This window comes from Electrona antarctica (genome assembly GCF_951216825.1).
Source record: "Electrona antarctica genome assembly, chromosome: 7".
Classification (NCBI taxonomy): domain Eukaryota; kingdom Metazoa; phylum Chordata; class Actinopteri; order Myctophiformes; family Myctophidae; genus Electrona; species Electrona antarctica.
Genome location: NC_136812.1, coordinates 55757974 through 55782754, shown reverse-complemented (window position 1 = coordinate 55782754; position 24781 = coordinate 55757974). Strand labels below are relative to the sequence as shown.

The 24781-nt window shown below is 45.2% G+C and overlaps 1 protein-coding gene and 1 long non-coding RNA gene across 2 annotated transcripts; both read right to left on the bottom strand.

Annotated features, from left to right (window-relative positions):
• Positions 1 to 1989: 1989 nt before the first annotated feature.
• LOC306927326 lies at positions 1990 to 7198 on the bottom strand. The gene is made up of 3 exons (XR_013790505.1): positions 7064 to 7198; positions 6729 to 6921; positions 1990 to 2105 (listed from the first exon to the last, which is right to left on the bottom strand). It is a non-coding gene; the product is annotated as an uncharacterized lncRNA (long non-coding RNA).
• Positions 7199 to 8905: 1707 nt separating this feature from the next.
• LOC306926372 (putative nuclease HARBI1) lies at positions 8906 to 11792 on the bottom strand (the record flags this gene model as incomplete). The annotated part of the gene is made up of 2 exons (XM_079505636.1): positions 8906 to 9788; positions 11395 to 11792. 2 exons carry the CDS (start codon positions 11790 to 11792, stop codon positions 8906 to 8908), a joined length of 1281 nt encoding a protein of 426 aa, XP_079361762.1.
• Between the last annotated feature and the right edge of the window lie 12989 nt (positions 11793 to 24781).

The window sequence follows — 24781 nt, the reverse complement described above, 5'->3', positions numbered from 1 at the left end:
ATCTAACTTCATAGAAAGAAGTGTGCAGCTTCACCCAGTCTTCCACCCCTGGATTGATGACAGTGGTAAGATAATTATGTATATTAGTAATAAGACAACTAATTACAAATTCAACATCAAGTCATAAAGCTGTATTCAACATGTTAACCCTTACTTTACAGATGCCACTCAGATTTCCCATGGCTCCAGGCAGGACCTTTTTGCTGTTGCAAGAGGTACAAGTAAGACATGCATATTAATCAGAACAAATGTTTACAAGAACAACAAATTCAATAAATGTTTGAACCTTACTTCATAGAAGGAAGCCGGCAGAAGCTTTCTTATTCCTTCGGTGCTCTAAATGTTAAGACATGAAACTTTACTTTAGACCAAACAGAAGCATACAATTTCAGAGCCAACTCAACGTGGAGCTGACATGGCGCCACCAGCAGCCTTGGAGGATGACCCGGAGTTCACGGTTGACATGGGGTACCTGAATCTACCAGGTAACATGTTGTGATAGTTATCCAAACTAAATTACACTTTTCTAGAATTTTAGGTTTGTAGTAACATAGCCACGACGGAACTCCAAACATTTGAGAGTTAGATTAAAGTTGCTAAAGAATCCAGAATAATCTCCTCATGTACAGAAAGAGGTCTCAAATGCAGACTTTTCACACAAGCAAACGCACTTTAGGGCTTACAAATCCAATAGAAAGGTCTACTGACATGTTTGCAACATTACCTAATAGACGAGGACGAGCCCAGCCAGTCCCAGTCTCTCCTGTCAGTGCCAGCCAGGGAGCGAGGTCCACAGCCTGCTGAACGTGGTAAGATGTACAGACAAGACATTGACATTTAGAAATGCAACAAAAGAAAATCAAGCTCAATATCATATGATTAAACTTCTTCATAGTTGCCAGTCGCAGCACACCTGCTGGCACCAGCCAAACAGCAGGGCCGAGTTGGGCAGCAGACATCAGACCCATCACCCCTGGACCCGGGTCTGGGTATATGCAGTCCCCAGCTGGACCCGGGTCTGGGTATATGCAGTCCCCAGCTGGACCCGGGTCTGGGTATATGCAGTCCCCAGCTGGACCCGGGTCTGGGTATATGCAGTCGCCAGCTGCTGAAAGTGGTAAGGTGTAAAAGACAGTCATTGACATTTACAAATGCAACAAAAACTATTCTAGCACAATATCATATTATGATTAAACTTTACGTCACTGCAGCCTGTTCCAAAAGACGAGGGAAAGGGTCCAGTCGGGCAGCAGGCCACAGACAGGCCACGGTACCTGGGTACCAGGCAGGTCACCGGCCCATGCTGTACACAGCTGCTGAAAGTGGTAAGACATTCCAAATGAAGCCATTTCCATTTAAGAATCTAACCCAAAAACAATTCAAGGTCTATATCATATTGTGATTAAAACTTACTTCATAGTGGTCAGTCACACCAGCCACACTGCCACCAGCTGTGCAACAGCGAGAGGGAGAGGCAGAGGCAGAGGCAGAGGAGGGTCCAACCAGCAGTCTGCTGGACATCCGACTGGCCCACAGGCCTCTGCAGGGTCGGCCAACCAGCAGTGGTCCAGTCATATGACTGGTGGCCAGTCCGGTCATCTGACTGGACCACAGGCCTCTGCTGTGGTTGAGCAGAGGTCTGTGCTGCCATCGGCTAGTGGAAATGGTAAGATCTTTAGACAACTCATTGGGATTTGCAAGTCAAACACCAAAAAATACAAGCTCTATATAATGCTATTAAATCTTACTTCATAGCAGGCAGTCACACGTACAGGAACTGGAACCCTGCCACCAGGAGCCATCAGGTCGGACCACCAGCCTCTGTTGGTCCGACAGTGGAAAGTGGTAAGAGTCATAAACACTTGTACAAAGCCAAGACAAAAACAACTCAACTGTGTGTGACTATAGTCAGATTTGACATGATGGTTGTGTAATACAATACAAAATCAATTTCAGGTCAATGTAATAAATGGTTGAACCTTTGTTGAATAGGATCCAGTCAGCAGCAGCAGACGGCCTCTGGGTCTGGGCAGGGTGCAGGGGCAGAACAGCAGCCCAACGCCTTCGAGCGTGACGTTCTGCACCAGCTGCGGGATGGACGGGACCTGCAACCCGACACCCACCATTTCATGTATTTTATAGGCCATGAGATGGACAAGCTCACCCCCAGGTCCAAAAACAGCCTTCGCCTGGCCATACACCAGGCACTGGCAGAGGCACAAAACCGCGACCAAAGGGAACCAGACAATTCTGACTGACATGACTGACATGACTGACATTTTTTCTTTTTTTGGTGGCTTTCGCCTTTATTTTATATTTGTTATGGAGGGACAGACAGTAGGCTGACAGGAAATGGGGAGAGAGATGGGGGGGATGACATGCAGTAAAGGCCGAGCCCGCGGCACACTGCCAGACTGGATTACCAGCCAAGGTGCCTGGACCACTGAGCCATGGCCCAGGCCTTCTTTTTTTATGTATTTTGATGTATTACCATGTATTTTTTATTTTTGTATTACCATGTATTTTTCCAGAATCTATTTATATGTTAATGTTCCAATTATGACTATTATTATTTAATGTGGAAATGGAAACCCTTATTTGACGTTTTTTTGTAATCTTTTTTTCGTCAAAAAATAAAAATCGGCAGAGGGGTGGCTAGACTGACTGGTTCACGAGTGTGAGAGTGTGTGTGTGTGTGTGTGTGTGTGTGTGTGTGTGTGTGTGTGTGTGTGTGTGTGTGTGTGTGTGTGTGTGGTTACTCCCTCTGTCCGTAGCCTGAAAAGCATGCCTTCTCCTTTTTTTAAATGAGCCTATAAGTGACTATTAAATGTACTCACTGTTTTTCTTCACAGATATTTGATAATATCCAAAAACAAAACAACCTTCTGTTGTAGTTGGTCAGTGAAATAAACTTCCACAGGAATAGCCTATTCTGTCAATAGATCAATTTCAAAACTTTAAGGGTTACACAGCAGACGACTGAAAATCGAGCATTTTCTATAGCCATTGCTGATCCATTCGTCCTAAATGACGATCAACGATTATGACATGTTTTTCAATGGCTATTTGTTAATGTTGTTGGGTCACATGAAAGTGAGCATTTTCTACGTACTTCACTATGGGAGACCATTTGCACCAAGTGTTACAATATCATAATTACCAAGTGACTCAGGAGGTGGAGTGGCCGTCTTGGAATTGGAAGGTTCCCCGTTCCATCCTCTTGCTGGCTGTTGTATCAACTTCCTCTGATGAACGTACTCACTATGTGACAGCAGCGGTGAGGGGCTATGGTATGAGGAAGCTTTTGGAAATGGAGTGATAGACAATTCCAGTGCAAAGATATCTGTAAGAGAGGTACACAATCATCAATGTTAACAAGCATGGTTAATAATTATAGTTCAGGTGTACATGGATTAGAGCAAAAATAAAATGCCAGTGAAATCGTGTTGAAAGAAGCGTCCCATATGCTAGTGGCGTATCCTACACAATGAACAATATTCACAATGATGATGTTTTAGTATCATAAATAGTATTGCTGCTGTTCTACATTCTGGAAGCCAGACGAAGGCCTGTGAACCAATAGTTCAATCCACCTACTGTGTCAAGCATAGTAGGAGTGCCATACCAGGTTGATATAGTTAACCAATTCAGGACGGAAACCCCTTTTGGTGTTTTAAGCATTATGTTATACTTTAGCCCATTTTGGGCGGGAACCCCTTTTGGTGTTTTAAACATTATGTTATAATTTAGCTATTGAAAAATAGCAGATCTACAAGCTCATAGTGTGCCACCGAGTGGCACGCTACGAGCTTGTAGGTCTGCTATTTTTGAAAAATCGTGAAAATATTTATTTCAGAAAACTGGAGGATTTAGAATATCTTTTTAAAATTTTGAGGTCAGGCCTGAATGGGTTAACTATTGAAAAATAGCAGATCTACAAGCTCATAACGAGGCACTTGGTGCTGTGCTACAAGCTTGTTGATCTGCTGTTTTTGAGAATTTGTGAAAATGTGGTGCAAATTTGGAACTTTCAGAGCAAATGTTTTTAACTCAAATGTTTGCTTCTGGGGGGTTCGTGGAACAACCTATTTTGAGATGGGGGTCGGTGGCCAAATACTTATAATTCTAGGGGTCGTTGACATGAAATAGTTTCAGGACCACGGACATAGAAACATAGGTTTTTCAGAAAACTGTCATGATTTAGAAAACATTTTGTAGAATCGAGCTGAAGTCTTAACACAGCCGACGCGAATCGCGTATCAATACGTTATCAATTAATCAAACGTCGGGTGCGGATCACGTATCAATACGTTTCAATCACTTTTTTATAGCATACTTTCATTCATCTTTTTACCCACCCGGACAATGAAGAACCATCGCCCTATCATTGCTGCTTAGTCCCGCTCACGTGATCAGAAAAAAAAACCAAAACAAAAAAAAAACCCTCCCCTCCTGAAAACAGGAGGGCGGGCCGCTTTACGTGTATAAACCAGTGTAGAATGGATGCGCCCATGCCGATGTAGCCCGTGTGTGAAAAGAATCAAATTTCACCTAACCTCGCCTCACCAGGCTTTCCTCCACCTATTGGCTTTTATACTCGATTCCCCCCTCCCCTCCTGTTTCTCCTGCAGGAGGAGGGCCTTGCGAGATGGGGGCTCATGTCTCGGAAAAAAACATACGGAACGCTGTTACGCTGCCTAACACATGATCTGCAGATTCTGCACCAGATCAGCAACACACATGGACAGATGCATGTTTACTTCTTCATACTGTAGCGACCAAACGATCCCCGAGCCTACAATACTACGAACTAACAAACGAACTACAGTATCGAGAGGGGCCGCCATGACAACAGACAGTCTACCGTTGGTGGATCACGTATCGCCATGCAGAGCCGTCATAATCGGAGATCGCTCAGACGTGTGATTGTAACGCTTTTTTATTCATTATAATTGTAGTGATAAGACCGCAATGAACGCGTCGGGGACGTAATCGACCCGGGTGTAATGTATAACGAACTTTTCCGCGTCCTAAACCGTGCATGCCCAGGCATGTTCCCTATACTAGCTTGAAAAACAAAATCAGCTCATGATGACAACGCGTCTCACCGTTATACTATAGTTCTGAACCGAACGGTGGAATGGGACTTTTTATAGCCGTACGATCAAGACTTTTGCTGCCCAATGTGCCCATGACCCCCCCCCCCCCCCCCCAATGTTACTGCGATCAAAACAATGAAAGCAGTGAATCATCATCATCATCTAAAGGATGCAGAGTTATGAAGGTTTATAGTCAGACATTGACGGGCAGATATAACAATAAACACAATAAATATGCTATACATCCTATACACCGAATGAAAGCCCTGAATGTGTACTTTTACGAGGAAAAGAGTAAACATTGATCCCATGTACAGTTAGACAGTAATTGGTTATTGAATGCAGCTTGTGCCCACCAGATAACTTCAGAGAAGACATGGACGTGAACTCCTCAATATTCACAAAATAAGGCCTATAGCGACATATAAATACTATATACCGTATGAAACAGAAGACTCTCTGCTTTCATAAGAAAAAAACTTCTACTGTAGTAATAATAAAAATCACACCCATGTGAAGTGAGTGGTGCAACTCTGTCCCATATTCTGTTCTCTGCTTATTCAATACAGCTCGCTATATACGGACTGAGGCAGAAAGTCATGTAATAAAGTGAAGTGAGCGGTGCAACTGTTCTCTACAGTTGCGCGGTGCAACTGTAGAGAACAGTTGCACCGCTCACTTCACAGGGGTGTGATTTTTATTATTACAGTAGAAGTTTACAGACCAAACTGTAAATAAAAGGTTTACATGACTTTCTGTCTCAGTCCGTATATAGCGAGCTGTAGTGAATAAGTACAGAACAGTTGCAACGCTCACTTCACAGGGGTGTGATTTTTATTATTACAGTAGAAGTTTACAGACCAAACTGTAGATAAAAGGTTTACATGACTTTCTGCCTCAGTCCGTATATAGCGAGCTGTATTGAATAAGCAGAGAACAGAATATGGGACAGAGTTGCACCACTCACTTCACATGGGTGTGATTTTTATTATTACTACAGTAGAAGTTTTTTTCTTATGAAAGCAGAGAGTCTTCTGTTTCATACGGTATATAGTATTTATATGTCGCTATAGGCCTTATTTTGTGAATATTGAGGAGTTCACGTCCATGTCTTCTCTGAAGTTATCTGGTGGGCACAAGCTGCATTCAATAACCAATTACTGTCTAACTGTACATGGGATCAATGTTTACTCTTTTCCTCGTAAAAGTACACATTCAGGGCTTTCATTCGGTGTATAGGATGTATAGGATATTTATTGGGTTCAATTTTATATCTGCCTGTCAATGTCTCTGACTTTAAACCATCCATAACTCTGCTCGCTGTTCAAGATAACCACTTCCAGGCAAATGCAGGTGTTGCAAAAAGGTCAATATCTCCAGAATGGAACATGGTAAAATCAAAATGTATTTTTTTAATTGAAGTGGACAAGTTCAGCTTTCTTTTGATGTATGCGTGTGATTCTCGCTATAAGAGAACATTTTGCTGTGGGCCCCCGAACAAGGCCTTTGTGCAATGTTAAACGGTAGCAACATCCAAATAGGCCTGTCGAGATCTTGTAGCAATCAAAGTGTTAATGGGTTAATTTGCAAGGAGTGCACATATGACAGCACAGTATCACTGTATCTCACCGACGCATGGCCAGCTTTGTAGCCTGTAGGCTAGATAAGGCTGTCTGGTACTGGGAGTTCCACTGGTCCAGGTCAGAGAGCCTGGAGAAGGCCGTCTGGTACTGGGAGATCCACTGGTCCAGGTCAGACAGCTTGCCCTGGATGGCCTCCTGCACCGTCCGCTGGCGTCTGCAGCTGGGTGTGGTCAGAGTACCTGCACACATGTTCACACATATTTTTATAATCTCAGGACATACAGTAGCATATCTGCAGTGGCTGGGGAGGTGGTATCCAACCACAGCAGTATATCCAATCTTACTAACAGAGCTACACAGGCAGACACATAATTTCCTGACCTTTGCTCTAGAGATTAGGTGGTCTGGTCCCTCCAGGAAGGCCTCATCTTTGAGCAGCTTGGCCTACATCTTATCCACTTGGCACAGCACTTCCTGCAGGGCCAGGTACTCCTCCACTGACTCCTTCAACATTCTGCAGAGATAGGTGGACATGAATCAAAGACAGCAGATGTACAAGCTCACAGTTTGAGCAATGTTTGCACTGAGCAATGACAGTGGGGAATCGGAGAATACAGATTATTACATGTTACTAATGCTTTAACAGGGACGTTACCTCGGATGATAGTTTATTTTGTAGCTGCACTAGGAATCCTTTGGTTTGCCAGCGTGACGTGGGTCAGCTGGGGAAGTAGGAGGAATAGTGTGTAGCTCCTACATGTGTTACTTGCTCACTGTAGACTGATCATCAACTTCTCGTGTCAAATCAGCTGTGATGAGGGACTTTGGTATGTGGACGCTCCTGGTCAACTCAAATTATTTTGAGAGCCTTCCTCTGAATATTTTCAAGTAGACTGAGATTTGTAGGTGGAGCACTCATCCAGCTGAGTGAGGCGTACTCCATGACACTGTGGACCTGTAGCTTGTAGACAGTTGCTCGGCTCTGGGGGTGAGTTTACTGCATGGCCACTGTCCTCAGTGCTGTTAGCTTCTGACCGGGCCGGATGGAGATTTTGGTCAGGTGTTGTCAACCAAGACAGCTTTTGGTCTATTTTGACACCCAGGATGTCAAGCTCATTTGTGGTGGTCATCCACTGTCAGTTGAAATGAGGGATGTCATGTGTACATTCACTTTCGGGAGGATACCTTTGCGTTTGCATCACATGGGGAGACGGGCACACAGACAGCCATCAAGCAGTCATTAACAGATGTGGGTCAGGATCCAGTCGCATAGAGTCCAAGAATAGTCGGGGCTCAATGCTGCTGCAGCCTTCAGATCCTCATTCCCAGCTGTTGTGATGCCCCTGGAAAGTCAGCATGTGTCTGGTCCTCCGTAGAGGTGTTTGTTGGATCGCACTTCGTCTGGAACCTCCCCCTTGAGCTTTCCGCCATGGGTGACCCTACCAGGAGCAAAGCTCCCGACGGCATAGCTCTCAGGTTCATTGGAACTCACAAGCTTCTCCACCACTACAAGGTGACGATCCAAGGAGAAGACAAATTAAATGGAGAAGAAAGTGGAACCTCCCCCTTGACCTTACCGCCATGGGTGACCCTGGACGGCATCGCTCTCAGGTTCGTTGGAACTCACAATCTTCTCCTAACTAAAAAGGACAAAAAAGAAGAAAATGGAACCTCCCCCTTGACCTTACCGCCATGGGTGACCCTGGACGGCATCGCTCTCAGGTTCTTTGGAACTCACAATCTTCTAACTAAAAAGGGCAAAAAAGAAGAAAATGGAACCTCCCCCTTGACCTTACCGCCATGGGTGACCCTGGACGGCATCGCTCTCAGGTTCTTTGGAACTCACAATCTTCTAACTAAAAAGGGCAAAAAAGAAGAAAATGTAACCTCCCCCTTGACCTTACCGCCATGGGTGACCCTGGACGGCATCGCTCTCAGGTTCTTTGGAACTCACAATCTTCTAACTAAAAATGACAAAAAAAAGAAGAAAATTAAACCTCCCCCTTGACCTTACCGCCATGGGTGACCCTGGACGGCATCGCTCTCAGGTTCTTTGGAACTCACAATCTTCTAACTAAAAATGACAAAAAAAAGAAGAAAATGAAACCTCCCCCTTGACCTTACCGCCATGGGTGACCCTGGACGGCATCGCTCTCAGGTTCTTTGGAACTCACAATCCGTTCACTAAAAAATAAATAAAAACAAAAAAAAAGACACAGGGGATTACAAATGGCGATCCTGCCACGGCACCGCACCGGCTGGAGAGTTAAAGTACTCCCTGAAGGTGTTTTGCACTTGGAGACCATCAAAGTTCCTCCTGACTCCTCCCCCTGCAGCATGGGAAGGCTCCACTGGAGGCATGTGGGCTGCGTCCTGCTGGCCCCATTTGATGAAGTTGTGGAGGACGGTGGTAGCCTTCACAACCTTCTCAGCGTGGTCAGGGGTGAGCTCGATGACTCCGTGGTACACCCTGAACTTTGTCACCAGCACACCAAAGGCACTCTCCACAACATGCCGTGCACGGGACAGCCGGTAGTTGTAGATGCGGTGGGAGTCCGTGCGGAGAGACTGACGTGTGTATGGGCGAAGCAGGTTCTGGCGCAGAGGGAAAGCCAAATCCGCCACAAACGCGTACGGAAGTGGCCCCAGGTACTCAGCATTTTGGAGCGGGGCATCATCGGGAAGGTCCAGTGTACCCCTCGTCAGAGCCCGCCCAAAATGAGACACCGCAAGTACCCCACCGTCACTGCCACCCCCATACGCACCTACGTCCACCACACGGAACAGGCCAAGAGCATCCACCACAGCCAGCAGGACAATTGAAAAGTGGCCTTTGTAGTTGTGGAAGAGCGATCCTGATCTGTCGGGTGCCTTGATGGCAATGTGTTTGCCATCTATGGCACCCAAACAGTGAGGAAAGTGCCACTTCTCACCAAATACATCGGATATAGCTTTCCAATCATCCTTCTTTGGCACAGGCATGAAGTCCTCAGCCATTGTGTTCCAGATGGCAGCTGCCACAGTGGGCACAATGCCACACACAGTGGAGCGGCCAACTCGGAAACTGGTGGAGATGGCCAGGTAGTTGTGACCAGTGGCAAGATATCTGTAAAATAGGTAGAGACAATAATCACAACGTTAACACACAATCTGACATTGTTACAAGTGAGGTTGATAAGATAATGTTAGCTCTGCATTCATAATATTACAGAACCTTAGCATCCATATATACCGGATGTATAATGGCATTGCTTTAATAGTGCCTCTGGAGAACAATGACATGGCTGAATGATGAAATCATTTGTTCAAAAGTAGCCCACAGCAACATGGTCACATCAGATGGTCAACATGTCTGTATTAAAAACGTTATAATAATAAATTATATATATATATATATATATATATATATATATATATATATATATATATATATATATATATATTCATATTCAGTTTATACATAATGCATCTATAATATGACAGTTTCATTTTTCCCACGACAGTTCGAGAACATTTCGTTCATATGTATAGGTCACATCTTCGTCATGACCTGACAAAGATGTGCCCTATACTTCGAAACGTTGTCAATTTTTACCTGCACCCTGTGTGTGCATTAAAAAGGTCTTGAACTGTCTGTGATGCTCCAGTGTCTTCCTTCCTATTCAAATGTTTAACTTTGGATTTAAACAGATCTTAAATCAGAGTCTGCATACTATTTCAATAGTCCTGAGAATAAATGTAATTTGTGTTAGGGTTAACCCTAACCCTAACTCAAGTGACTGCAAAATAATTGCTGTTTGTTTCAAAAAGCTTTATACCATGTTCTAACATAACGATACAAAGTGGCATAGCTCTGTTTGCAAAATGCTGCACCTCATCCAACTGCATACAATACTTTCCCCATTTTCAACTTTTTTTAGTGTATTGTGACACTGGCTTTGGCAATGTAAACGTTTGTTTTCTCATGCCAATACATCTCCTTTGAATTGAAATTGGATTACTGCTTTTACAGTGGTGGTTCTCAAAGTGAGAAGTGTGTTGCAAAATGTGTTAATATAGCATCAGAATCACTTGAACGCCTTTAACCCAGCGATTTGAAAAGAGGCGATCTACTAGCTCACAACCCATTGCTTTGTGACAAGCTTGTTGATTTGCTTTTTGTTTTCATTTTTGTAACACAAATCTTGCATGGTAGCCCAAGATTGTGATATCGTCCGAATCGAAAAGTCTAATCTTGGGCTACTTGCATTGGTGCCCTGGTCCTTGCATGGGTGCCCAGTGCGTCATGACGCACTGGACCAGGGGGTTCCCAACACATCTTTTCACATGGGGATCCTCGGCAGAAAATCATATTAATGTGGAGTTTGACATGAAAAAGTTTAAGACCCGCTGCTTTACAGTAGGTAAGCTATAAAAAGCCAGTTGAACAGAGCTGGAAAGTATTTGGTGCTCTCTCCACCTCGCATGATCTCAAACACCAGCAGCCTTTAGTAGACCACTAAGCATATATATATATATAATATTATCTTTCATCCTCACATCCATTTACATTCCTGGTGCTGTTATGATTTCCAGCTTACAGTAACATATTTAAGTCAACCTGGCATTCCTTGCTGCACACGTTAGCTGATTGGCGAGTTTTCGAGCTAACGATGCATTTACTAGGTGGGTAATAAACAAAATGAACGTAAAATAGTTACTGTAGTAGTTACCGTAAACAGATAGCAAGACGTACAGCGGGAGGTATAGCTTCCCTGAAGAATGTGTCCTGCTTCTGGATTTCTGGAGTCACCCTCGCCAGCAGGAAATCGAACTGGTGGATAGACATCCTGAATTCCTGGTGGAAACGAGTTTCATCCCTCCGTAGCTCCCAATAAAGCTGGTGGCCGTCCCCGAGTTGTTTCCGAACTTGGAAGATCGGATCGACCCAAACTCGCCTCCTTCTACGGACCAGCGGGGCCATTTGAATCTCCCTCGCTCGCATTCTCTCCTCCTCCTCCTGCCTCAATCTCCTGGCCACAATCTCTCTCTGGCGCGTCTCCCTCTCCCTCTTTCTCCTCGCCACCAATATCGCCAGGACAAGAGCCCTCTTTCTCCTCCAAAAAACCATTTTGTCGGCAGTCACCACACACACAACCAACAAACTACTGTCTCCGGCAGCTAAACAGCGTAAGCACAACAAGCAACACGTGGATCTGTTTCCGCATGTCCTCGCATCGCCCTCGCACCGCCCACACCCGCAAAGCATTGTGGGAAACTGATGCGGCAAAACGATAAGACAGATGAGACGACAAGACTTTGATAAGACGGCTGTCTGATAGGTGTGAACGGCGCCTGAGAGAGAAGCTGGACGTCTTCTCTCTCTTCATAAGCAGTAGAGCTTGAGTCTCTTTTGCTTTGGACATTCTGTGTTTTTGTTAGTGTGCGTGCAACTAAAAGTGAGTACCTATTTGTAATGATGTGCCAATATTATTTGTACTGTTTAGTTGAATTTGCTGCTAACAGACTTATGTTGCTGTAGCTTATGAGAAGTTATTCACTTGTGCTACAAATGTTTGCTGGATTTAATCATTTCCTTATTTTGATGGTTTTATGCAAATGTTGTTTGAATGTCGCTCATGTTAGCATTACATGTCGCTCATATTAACATTTCATGCATCTTTCTGATTATTCAAAGTTGTTAATTGTTTTATTGGTCAGGTTTGTGAATGCCCTGTATTTTTCTTTGCTTTCTAGAACCACACACGTGTAACACAGAAAAGAGTGGTGAAAAGTTGATGTGGGTGTGAAGTGGAATAAATCTCTTTGAACAGACATCATTCGTGTTTTAACTGGACACTCTGTGGAGGTTGACATCGGTTGAGCAGTCAGCTCGTCAATATTACGTCAATTCTTTATACAATTCTTTACAACCGCTGTGTGTGTGTGTGTGTGTGTGTGTGTGTGTGTGTGTGTGTGTGTGTGTGTGTGTGTGTGTGTGTGTACGCGCGCGCGCGCTCGTGTTGTGCATATGTGGCAGGAGGAGTAGCCGCTCCGTCTGTTAGCACTGAGCAGGGTGTTATCACTATCAGTTCAGTCCGTTCGCGGCCCATATACCTTTTGACAGCTGTACAACATGGAACGGTGGCTTCACAAAACGGTCAAACCGGTCAAAGATGTTGAAGAGCAGCTTGCTGAAAGCACACAGGTATCGTCGACGCCACCCTCAGCCCCAACTCCCACTCGACAGAAGAAACGCAAAGCCGGGAAGGACGAGGAACAGCAAACACCACAAAAACGCCGCAAATATCAGGAGGACTTTCTGCAATATGGATTTGGTTGCCTTTCATTGGTGCAAAATGAAACTGACTATCCGCAATGCGTGTTGTGCTCACACATTCTGGCTAACGAAAGCCTCAAACCAGTCAAAATGAAGAGGCATTTATTTACTAAACATCCTGAATGCAGTGATCAAAAGGTGGAGTTTTTCCAACGTAAACAGTTAGCACTGCAGTCCCAAAAGACTGCAGTGCGAAGCCATGCTATTATACCCACCAATGCCACGTTGGCCTCATACGAAGTGGCATATCACATAGCTAAATTAAAAATGTCACACACAATAGCTGAAACCTTGATCCGCCCTTCAGCAATTGCCATGAGTAGAGCTATACATGGTGACACAAAAGCACGTCAACTAGAAACAATTCCCCTGTCAAATGACACTATGTCCCGGCGCATTAGTGACATTGCGAGAGACATGAAATGTGAACTAATTGTGTTAAACGAGTTAAGAATTTCTTTACAACTCGATGAGTCTACTGACATATCAAATGCTGCTCAGTTAGTAGCATTCATCAGATACAGCCATGAAGCTAAATTGCACGAGGATATGTTATTTTGCGCTGCATTTTAGGGGACGTGCACGGGGGATGATATTTTCAAAAAGCTTGACAGCAAGATGCGCGAGGAGAAGCTGTGTTGGGAAAACTGCATTGGTGTTTGCACAGACGGGGCGGGGGCTATGCAGGGGAAAAACAAAGGACTGAAGGCCAAAGTGTTGGAAGTGGCACCGCACATCAAGTTCACACACTGCATGATCCATAGAGAGGCTCTTGCTGCCAAATCACTAGAACCAGGTCTCCATAGTGTTCTCCAAGATGCGATACAAATGGTAAACTACATCAAATCCTGCCCATTGAACACCAGACTATTCTCAATTCTCTGCCAAGAGATGGGATCAGAACACGAGTCTCTTCTTTTTCACATGGAGGTGAGGTGGCTTTCCCGTGGAAAAGTCCTTAGCCGCCTTTGCGAGCTATGGGAGGAGGTGCGTATTTTCCTCACGGACGCAAAGTCTCCTCTTGCGGACCACCTGACTGACCCTATTTGGGTGGCAAGTTTAGCCTATCTGGCTGGCATATTTGACAAACTAAATTCCCTGAACGTGTCACTACAAGGCCCTAATACAAATATAATCATGCTTTCAGACAAAGTGGATGCTTTCACAAAAAAGATTTCTCGCTGGGCTACCCGAGTGGAGAGAGGGAATTTGGAAATGTTTTCAGAACTCCATGATTTTATGGTGGACAATGACGTTGAAGCCGTTCATGTCCAACTAATAAAAAAGAGGATTACTGCTCATCTCCGAGGGCTCATAGGTCAATTTGCGAAATATTTCCCAAATGTTTTAACAACTGCAGATAAATGCGACTGGGTGCGTCAGCCATTTACCTGCTCCTCTGATGATTACAGCCTGTCAACCGAAAATGAGGATGCGCTGCAGGAGTTATCCAGTGTCCGGACACTATAGACTGCGTTTGCAGCATGCACAACATTGGATGAATTTTGGCTATCAGTCGCTGGGGAGTATGCGGAATTGTCCAAGGCCGCGATGGATATACTCACTCCCTTTGCATCTACATATCTATGCGAGAAGACCTTTTCTTCACTGACATTCATCAAAAACAGGTATTTTTGACTATAAGAAGTGTCTATTTGTACGTCTCTAAATGTTTTGATGAATTGAACAATCAATCAACCAATCAATCAATCAATCAGGTCGAGGCTAGTCAGAGTGGAGGATGATCTCCGCGTTGCTGTGTCCAACATTAAGCCAAGATTCCACCTGCTGTGTTCCCAAAAGCAGATTCAAGATAAGTTGTAAAATGATTACATTTCTTATAGGCCTATAACCCAAGTAAACAAAATAGCATACCGCCTAAATATCATGCTTAACTAATTTTATGTATTGTCTTGTATTTTCTTTATTATAGGCCTATAAGGCCGGGTGGCAGGCCTGCTCCCTTTGGTCACCCGCCGCTGCTGCGTGGAACTTGACCACAGTGACTACTAGACTTTTTGCGCAAATTGAAGGACTGGGGAATATGCTTTCAAAGACACTGGGGAATATACGGGATTGTCCAAGGAAATATGGCATATATATGGAAATAATAGCTTATCGAAATTAGCTTATCCAATTAAGAAACTCTTCATTTCCAGCCGCTCAGTTGTATGCTATATTTTTATGTTTTAGTTTGTAAATATATATATATTTTGTGTACATTTTGTTTTGCTGTGCTGTAGTGATTTTTCTTATTTGATTGATTTTGCAACTGCATGTCTGGAGTGGTGATTTTATTTCTTATTTTGCAACTGCATGTCTGAAGATTAAGAGTTTTCTAGGCCTATATGTAGGCCTACATGCATAAATGAAACTTTAATAATTAAAGCGATCGTTAATGATTATATCTGGTTTCAGTAGCCTATTTATTATGCTTTTTGGGAATTGAAGCGCCAGCAACCCACCCCACGCGACTGCGCGCCGTCGCGGGGGGGGGGGGGGGGGGGGGGGGGGGGGGCTGGGGGTCGCGAGACATGGCCAGAGTCGTTTTGGGGGTCGCCAGCCAAAAAGGTTGAGAACCCCTGGTCCAGTGGTATGACTTGTTGGTTTTGGACTGGTGGTGTGTGTGTAAGAGTGCCGAGCGGCCAAGGCAATAAATGAGTAGAGACCAGTCCAGGGGCACCTTCAATAAGGCTTTATTTCTTACATTTTCCTCAATCACTTTGACAGTCAAATACAATGCAACCTGTCATCATCCTGGTTAGAAACAACTGACTCCCTTTTATAGGGTGGGGACCAATTACCTGGTTAGTCCATACCATTCCCCAGGTAACCATAACAATATTCCCCACTCCTAGAATCACACAATGCATTTTACATAAACCTACTACATATATATGCACCCTCAATACCTATTCACAGTTAGCATTTAGCATAGAAATATATACACAACCCATACATGATTACATTCATTATAGTCCCTCCCAGTCTCCCCTTCTATCCATTTCCCACTTGGTGTCACCCTCCCGGAACTATAAAAGGGGTGCCTGTACCCAGAGGGAACCCATTTGCCCGAACACCACCCTGAAAGGAGGATGAGAATAAACAGAGGTAAGTTTAGACATCAGAGATTTACATTCCTTCTTCACTAGTCTTCTCATTATACTGGTCAATTAGAAAGTATGCTGTCTTATTTATTCCTAAACTAATGTGCCTCTATCTGTTAATTTGTAGGTGTATGATGAGATCGGCACGTCCGCCCCTTCAAGAATCACAGACAACTCAGTGTCCCCCCTGCATAACCCTGAGCTGCCCACACCCCCCCTTAGCTTCAATAAATGCATTTGTTACAATTTGTGTCCTTATTTACATTATACCATACATGTAGAATTGGGTTAGCATATACATTAGGTACAGTAACGCCGTCCGCCGTTACATTTCCTCCCCCCTCTCCCAAGAGTACAGTACCTCAGCCCTCATGTACCCGTGAGAGACAGTCGGCCACAAGGTTGGCCTTCCCTGGTCGATACTGAACTGTGAAGTCATAGGGTTGCAAGGCCAGGTACCACCCAGTGAGACGTGTGTTCGAGTCCCTCATCCTGTTCAGCCACTGTAGAGCCCTATGATCAGTCTCAAGGAGAAAGTGCCGGCCCAGCAAATAGTATTTAAGTGATTCAATGGCCCACTTCATGGCCAGGCACTCCTTCTCCACTGTCGAGTACCTGGTCTCTCGGTCCTCCAGCTTGCGGCTCAGGAACAGCAGTGGACGGCTCTCTCCCTCCCCTTCTTGCAGAAGCACTGCCCCAAGGCCGACACCTGAGGCATCTGTCTGTAGTGTGAACGGCCGTGCAAAGTCAGGAGTGTGGAGAACAGTGTCATTTGTAATGGCATTCTTTAGATCTTTGAACGCTCGCTCACACTCATCAGTCCATCTCACCTTGTTTGGGGCCGAGTCTTTAGTGAGGTCAGAGAGAATAGCTGCCCTCTCTGAACAATGGGGTATGAATTTCCGATACCACCCTACCAGCCCTACGAACCTTCTTCTTAGTGGTAGGGGTGGGGTATGAATGGATGGCATCCACTTTCCCCACTCGAGGTTTGATTACCCCCTGTCCAACAATATGGCCCAGATACTCCACCTGTTTCTGTGCCAATGCACACTTGCGTGGATTGATGGTGAGCCCCGCCTTTTTAATCAGGTGGAGGACCTCTTGCAGATGAGCCACATGTTCGTTCCAGGTCTGGCTAAAAATGACACAATCATCCAAGTATGATGCCGCAAACTCCGGAACGTCCCTCAGTACTTGGTCCATGAGACGTTGAAATGTTGCTGGTGCACCCTGTAGGCCAAACGGCATCACTTTGAATTGAAACATACCATATGGTGTTGTAAATGCTGTCAGCTCCTTGGTCTCAGGTGCCAGGGCCAGTTGCCAGTACCCCTTGCTTAAGTCAAGTGTGGAGATAAATGCGGAGTCCCCCACCCTCTCCAGCAACTCATCAATCCGGGGCATGGGATAGGCTTCCATCTTAGACACTGAATTGAGGTACCTGAAATCAATACAAAATCTCAGTGAGCCATCCTTTTTTGGCACCAACACAATAGGGCTACACCACTCACTGTTCGATGTTTCAATTATGCCCATTTGCAGCATCAGTTCAATCTCCTCCTTAAGTTTGGGCACTATACGTTCAGGGATCCTGTAGCACTTCCGGCGGGGTGTAGCATCCGTTTTTAGGTATACCTTGTGCTGTGCCAGTGTTGTAAAGCCAGGCTTTTCTTGGAACAGCTCAGGGTCCAGCATTGCTCTCATCTCCTCCTGCTGGTCAGGCTGGAGATGAGAGAGGTCCACTGCACTGGGCTTGGTGACCTCGGTGGGGAATGACTGCTCTCTTTGCTCCTCGTCCTCAAGAGCACAGACCAACAACTGTTGCTGGGCTGGCTGTTGGCTTGGTAGTGATTGCTCCTGAAAAACCTTGAGTAGGTTAACATGAAAATGCTGATATTTTTTCAATTTGTCAGGCATGTACAGTTCATATGTTACCTGGCCCAGGCGCCATTTGGCCAACAGCTTACAGTCACTAGTTGGAAGGAGCAGCAACACCCGTTGACCTGGCAGCAATGTCCTGTCCCTGGCCTTCTTGTCATACCAGGTCTTTTGGGTGGTTTGTGCTGTCCTCATGTGCTCTTGTGCTAGAGCAGTCATCTGTTCAAGTCTCTCTCTCATTTTGATCACATAGGCAACCACACTCTCCTGATCTGTAGTCGGCTTCTCCCAATGCTCTCTCAGGAGGTCCAGTGGCCCCCTCACCTGGCGACCGTAGAGAAGCTCAAATGGTGAGAAGCCTGTTGACGCCTGTGGCACCTCACGATATGCAAACAGCAAATAGGGCAGCCATTGGTCCCAATCAGAGCCTGTATTGTCCACAAACTTCCGCAGCATGCTCTTTAGTGTCCGATTAAATCTCTCCACTAACCCGTCCGTCTCGGGGTGGTAAGGGGTGGTCTTGATGCCCTTCACTCCTAGCAACTGATAAACCTGCTGCAATAGTTTTGACAGGAAGTTTGTAGCACAATCTGTAAGGACCTCTCTAGGCACCCCTACTCTTGAAAAAAGTTGCAAAAGACAATTGGCAACCTGTCTGGCTTTGATAGATCTGAGGGGAAATGCTTCTGGATACCGGGTGGCGTAATCACAAATTACTAAGATATATCTGTGGCCTGAGGAACTTTTTTCAAGGGGCCCCACAATATCCATGCCTATTCTGTGAAAAGGGGTGTCAATAATAGGTAATGGTTGAAGCTGTGCACGGGCTACTCCTCTAGCTGATGATAGCTGACATGTTTCACATGAAGCACAAAAGCCTTTCAACTGGGTGTACATGCCTGGCCAAACAAACCTACTGGCAATTCTATTCATGGATTTCTGAAATGCTAAGTGTCCTGCCCAGGGTATAGAGTGACCCAGCTCCATAACTTTATGTGCAAGGCTCTGTGGCAAAGCTAAGGCCTCAACCTGACCCTGTCGCTGGTAGAGAATGCCATTCTTAATCACATAGCTAGCCTCTGCTAAACAGTCTGCCTTGCCCTGTTTCTCCCCCTCAACCTCTGACACTTTATCAAACCAAGTGGTTAGTGTAGGGTCAGCTTGCTGCAGTGCTGCTATGTCCGATGGAATGTGAAAACTCAGTGGCTGACTGGGATTTTCCGTTTCCTCACACTGTATCCTGGCCGTAGCCAAAACCTTTTCCCTCCTTCTCTGAGCTCTGGACTTTGGTTGCTTGACCGGGCCTGCCTCCAACTCAGCATGATAATAGGGTAACTCTTCTAGAGTATTTATTTTCTTCTGAGCTCTGGTTATGACCACGTTACATGCTGTAACTGTAGGGTGGGGTTCTAGCTGCTGCTGCTCAGCCTCCTGATTCTGCGCCTCCCCTGTGCCCTCATTGATAACCTGGTTTCTCTCTTTTGACTGCTGTATCAAGTCTAGCAATGTGGGGACATCGTTGCCAAGCACAACTGGATATGGTAATGTGGGCACTAATGTGACTGGCATGAGATAAGTCTGTCCACCTACAGTAAGATACACCTCAGCTGTGGGGTACACTTTCTGATCCCCATGAACACAACAAATGTTTGACGTGGTGTCACTCCACAGCTCTCTAGGGACTATGCTGGACAACACAACAGACTGACAGCTGCCTGTGTCCAGAAGAGCCTCCTCTCTCCGACCATTGACTAACACTGGTGCAGTGTGCATTTTGTCTTGAGCTGAGACTGAGTGGGTGGGTCTGGGGACTGAACATAACAAAGAAGGTTTATTCTGTCTGTTAGCAGGACATGTGTACTGTGTATGGCCCATCTCATTACACTGATAACATCGTATGTCTGGTCTAGAACTGGGGAAAGACTTAGTGGTGTTAGGTTTACTGTAAGAGCTTGGCCTGGCACTGGATTGATTTCTAGCCTGAGCTTGACCACCCCCCTTGGACTTACTGCCTCCAGTGTAGTAGTTGTCACGGCCATATGTGGGTCCTCTGCTCCCAGATCTGGCCGACAGAAAAACCTCAGCCAGCCGAGAGGCCTCTCCCGCTGACTTTGGGTCACGTTCTCGGATCCAAACCTCCATTTCTGGATCCACCATCCTCAAGAACTGCTCTAGGATCAGTAACTCTGAAATATCCTTCACAGTGGAGGTATCTGGTTTGACCCATTTCGTAAACAAGTCCTTCAACCGCACATAAAGTTCCCGTGGGGTTTCTTCCTGATGAATGTCCAGTGACCGGAACCTTCTTCTGTAGGTGTCCACTGTGATCTCATATTTAGCTAGAATCCCTTCCTTGATTTTGTCGTAGTCTTCAGAATCTGCAAAGTCCATGAGAACATAAGCACTGCGTGCCTTACCCGTGAGCAAAGGGACTAATTGAATAGCCCACTCCTCTTTTGGCCAATGACAAACCGTGGCCATTCTTTCAAAGGTTGTCAGGTAGTGTTCAATATCATCATCCGGGGTGAGTGGTATTAACCTAGGGTCTCTGTGTCGTGGTGGTGCTGGATCGTTTCGTCGTTTGATGCTCACCCCCGTATTTCTCCCCCTCTCCTGGTGGTGGCTGGTTCCCGGGGTCTCCTCCTCCTCCTCCGGCTCCTCATTATCAACAGCATCACCATGGTCGTCCCCATCATCCTCACCTTCCTCTTCTCTGTCCGCCATGTCATTCATCTGTGCTTGCATGTGTAACACCTGCTGGTGGATCTTTTTCCATCTCTCGTCTTGGCGTGCAGCCTCCCTTTCCATCCGTTTGTCTCTAGTAGTCTGGGTGACAGCCATTGACTTCACCAGGTCACTCAACTCGTCCAGTTTGTCAGGCTTACTGGCTGCTTCGTCCTCCTGCTGGTCAATTGCTGTACTTGTCGCCCCATCATCTGGTTCCTCTTGCTGTTCTTGTTTCTTGTCCTTCCCTCTGGTCTTGCTGGCCATAGTTATGTGCTATTAAAGCACCCGCCGCTCCAGAGAGGCTGGGACCACCACTGCTACCACTTGTAAGAGTGCCGAGCGGCCAAGGCAATAAATGAGTAGAGACCAGTCCAGGGGCACCTTCAATAAGGCTTTATTTCTTACATTTTCCTCAATCACTTTGACAGTCAAATACAATGCAACCTGTCATCATCCTGGTTAGAAACAACTGACTCCCTTTTATAGGGTGGGGACCAATTACCTGGTTAGTCCATACCATTCCCCAGGTAACCATAACAATATTCCCCACTCCTAGAATCACACAATGCATTTTACATAAACCTACTACATATATATGCACCCTCAATACCTATTCACAGTTAGCATTTAGCATAGAAATATATACACAACCCATACATGATTACATTCATTATAGTCCCTCCCAGTCTCCCCTTCTATCCATTTCCCACTTGGTGTCACCCTCCCGGAACTATAAAAGGGGTGCCTGTACCCAGAGGGAACCCATTTGCCCGAACACCACCCTGAAAGGAGGATGAGAATAAACAGAGGTAAGTTTAGACATCAGAGATTTACATTCCTTCTTCACTAGTCATCTCATTATACTGGTCTTATTTATTCCTAAACTAATGTGCCTCTATCTGTTCATTTGTAGGTGTATGATGAGATCGGCACGTCCGCCCCTTCAAGAATCACAGACAACTCAGTGTCCCCCCTGCATAACCCTGAGCTGCCCACACCCCCCCTTAGCTTCAATAAATGCATTTGTTACAATTTGTGTCCTTATTTACATTATACCATACATGTAGAATTGGGTTAGCATATACATTAGGTACAGTAACGGCGTCCGCCGTTACAGTGTGTGGTTGAAAAAGTCCAGGTTGTCAAATAGGATGGAGTAGCTAGGAGGAGGAACTGACTCTGACTCTATGCCTGCTATGCCTAGTGGTGGTGGCACTACTTTGGATGATGGAAACAGGTCTTCATCCCTGACTGGGCATAAAGTACTGTCAGCTGCTGCTCCTTCCTCTGTGACACCTTTCCCTTCTGTGCCTGAAGTGCTCTGTGGTTCTTCTTGTGGATCTAAATAACAAAACAATATTTGGTTATTATACAACCAACTGATTTAAAACAAGTCAAATCATATCTCTCTTACCTGAAAAAACAAGGGATTCCAGGCTTCTCCAAACACAGGACATCTCCCCCTCAGATTCATGCATCTCAGAGTCTTGCTGGCGGTTGAGGTGCATCTCATTCTCAACTTTGAGCATTCTCAAGTGCTTCACCACAGATGGTTCCCATTAAATGTTGCTTTTTTACTGCGTTGTAGTGAGTTGTCGACATCCCATGCTTGCTGAGCCTTTCAAAGCAGGACTTTTTGGCGCCACCATACTGAAGAACACTGTTAATGTAGTAAGCAAATGTTGACATACGGGGGGTTCTTCCTCTAAGGGCCAAGGATGCAGCAGCACAGGTTTGAGGAGGCGACTGGTTTGTGATGGTGGACAGAACTGAGAACATAAACGGAGCAAAATGCTGGAGATCTGACTCCATTTTAGTAAATGAGAAAGTCTTCAGGTCATCAGGAGAACAGCGCCACAGAATAAAGTCCTGCCCAGCATTGGAAATTATCTTGGACTCCTTCCCTATGACAGTGAGCACACATTCTTTTATTTTATCTGACAGGATGTCATGCTTCATTATAAGGTTGGCTGCGGTTGACCATTTGCCTTTGCAGATACTCTTCACAATCCCAGCTGTAGATATGGGGCAAATCAGCGTTTATGGTTGTGATGGGTACTCGATCGTTACCTGTAAGATAAGGAGTAGAATATAAGAGAATAAAGTAGAATATAAGAAAAATACATAGACACAATAAGTGAATAAGTGTTGGAGTTTGGAAGCGCTCGTTTTTAATAACACAAACACAAATAATCACCTGCACGAAAATGGGAATTTATTGACGCAGAAAGTAGCTCAAAACGTGTCTATGGTGGATTGTTATAAAACAAGCACTTTACAGATAAAGGATAATTAAAGCTTTGTGTACAGCTGCAATGTTGGTGAGTTTAACATTGTTTAATACAAGCAGATAGGACTTTTCTGTTTGGATGTATAAAATGGTAAATGGTGCATTTATATAGCGCCTTTATCCAAGGCGCTTTGTGCATTACATTCACACACATTCATACACCGATGGCGACGGAAACCATGCAAGGCACCAACCTGCACATCAGGAGCAATTAGCGGTTCAGAGTCTTGCTCAAGGACACTTCGACACCAACTCTGGGGGAGCCCGGGTTCGAACTGGCAACCGTGCGGTTACCATCTACCCCTGAGCCACCGCCACCCGTATTGTATGGGTCTCATTGGCTGGTGTTGCAACTAGATTAAACCCATTATAAAATAAATCTAGTGTTGCATGGTGGCTAGTTTTGGGCAGGGTTGGGAAGGTTACTTTTAAAATGTAATCCCCTACAGTTACAAGTTACTTGCTAAAAATTGTAGTCGGTAACGTAATCCGAGTACCACAATTTAAAAAGTAACGGGTTACTTTCAGTTACTTTTGGATTACTTTCAAGCAAAACTCTATTTACCGGTAATTAGATAAAGGTTTTGAGCCTATATGGAATTAAGAAAAGGACAACGGAAATATGGTTAAATAAGGCCATTTAATTATTCACAAATAATTTGAACAGTTGAAAAACATGGCTTCTCTTATTACAATATAATTACAATTACAATACCTCTTCTCTTAACCTTTTCAGGCAACACAGTCTTATGCACACCTATATGCTCGGGTGCGTAGGCAGGGCTCAATGTACTTGTACGTAACGCGTGGAAGGAACACGTTATTCCAACCAGTTCCTTTCCCCTCCATCGGGTGCCCCGGCTGACCAGGGGGAGGTAGTTTAGAGACCAGGATTACTGCATGTTTTTGTGAGGGTACCTACCCTAGGGGACACAGGTAGAACATGCAAACTCCACACAGAAGGGCCCTTTCGCCAACCGCCTCGGGTATGGGCACTGATGACGCGAAGGAGGGAGCATGCCCCCAGCCAGGGGGCCCTGGGTTCGATTCCCGCTGGGGACGCTGTGTCCCCAGCGGGAATCGAACCCAGGACCTTCTAGCTATGAGGCGACAGCACTACTGACTGTGCCACCGTGCCCCTTTCTGAGTACACTTAACCTAAACAAATAAATAAAACCTCCTCCTGTTTGGGGGATAGCACCATCCAACATTCAAAGCAGCATGCCTATATTCCCTAAGGCTATACATAGGACACATACAAATAAATAACATTTCAAAATAAATAAAACCTCCTGGACAAGACAGCATGCCTTTACAGCCTATAATCCCAAAGGCTATACATAGGACAGTTCAAATAAATACTAAATACTTTCAGTTACAAAATCACTGCAGTGCAAAGAGGATGAAAAAGAGAGCCACAGTCCACAGATATCTGAAAGAGAGACAATCAAAAGTAAGAAGTGGGCATACTGGGCAAAACTTTCTGTTGTATCGAAGGAGGAGGAGTTGCTCCATGTGATCATCAGACAGCCTGTTGCGAGATGACGTTAGAATGGTTCCACCATAACTAAAGAGACGCTCTACAGGAGCACTGGAGGGGAGGGTTGTATTATATTTTATGAAGAGTTGCTTAACTAAAGGGGAACGCTATCCAAGGTGTTGGTCGTTTCCTCAAGGATCTTCCGCACCTCCTCCTCTGCTGTTCCCGTTCCCTTGCTTGATTTCTTCGAACACACAAAGAAATCCTCCCCCTCTAATCCAGAGCTTGTGCTAGG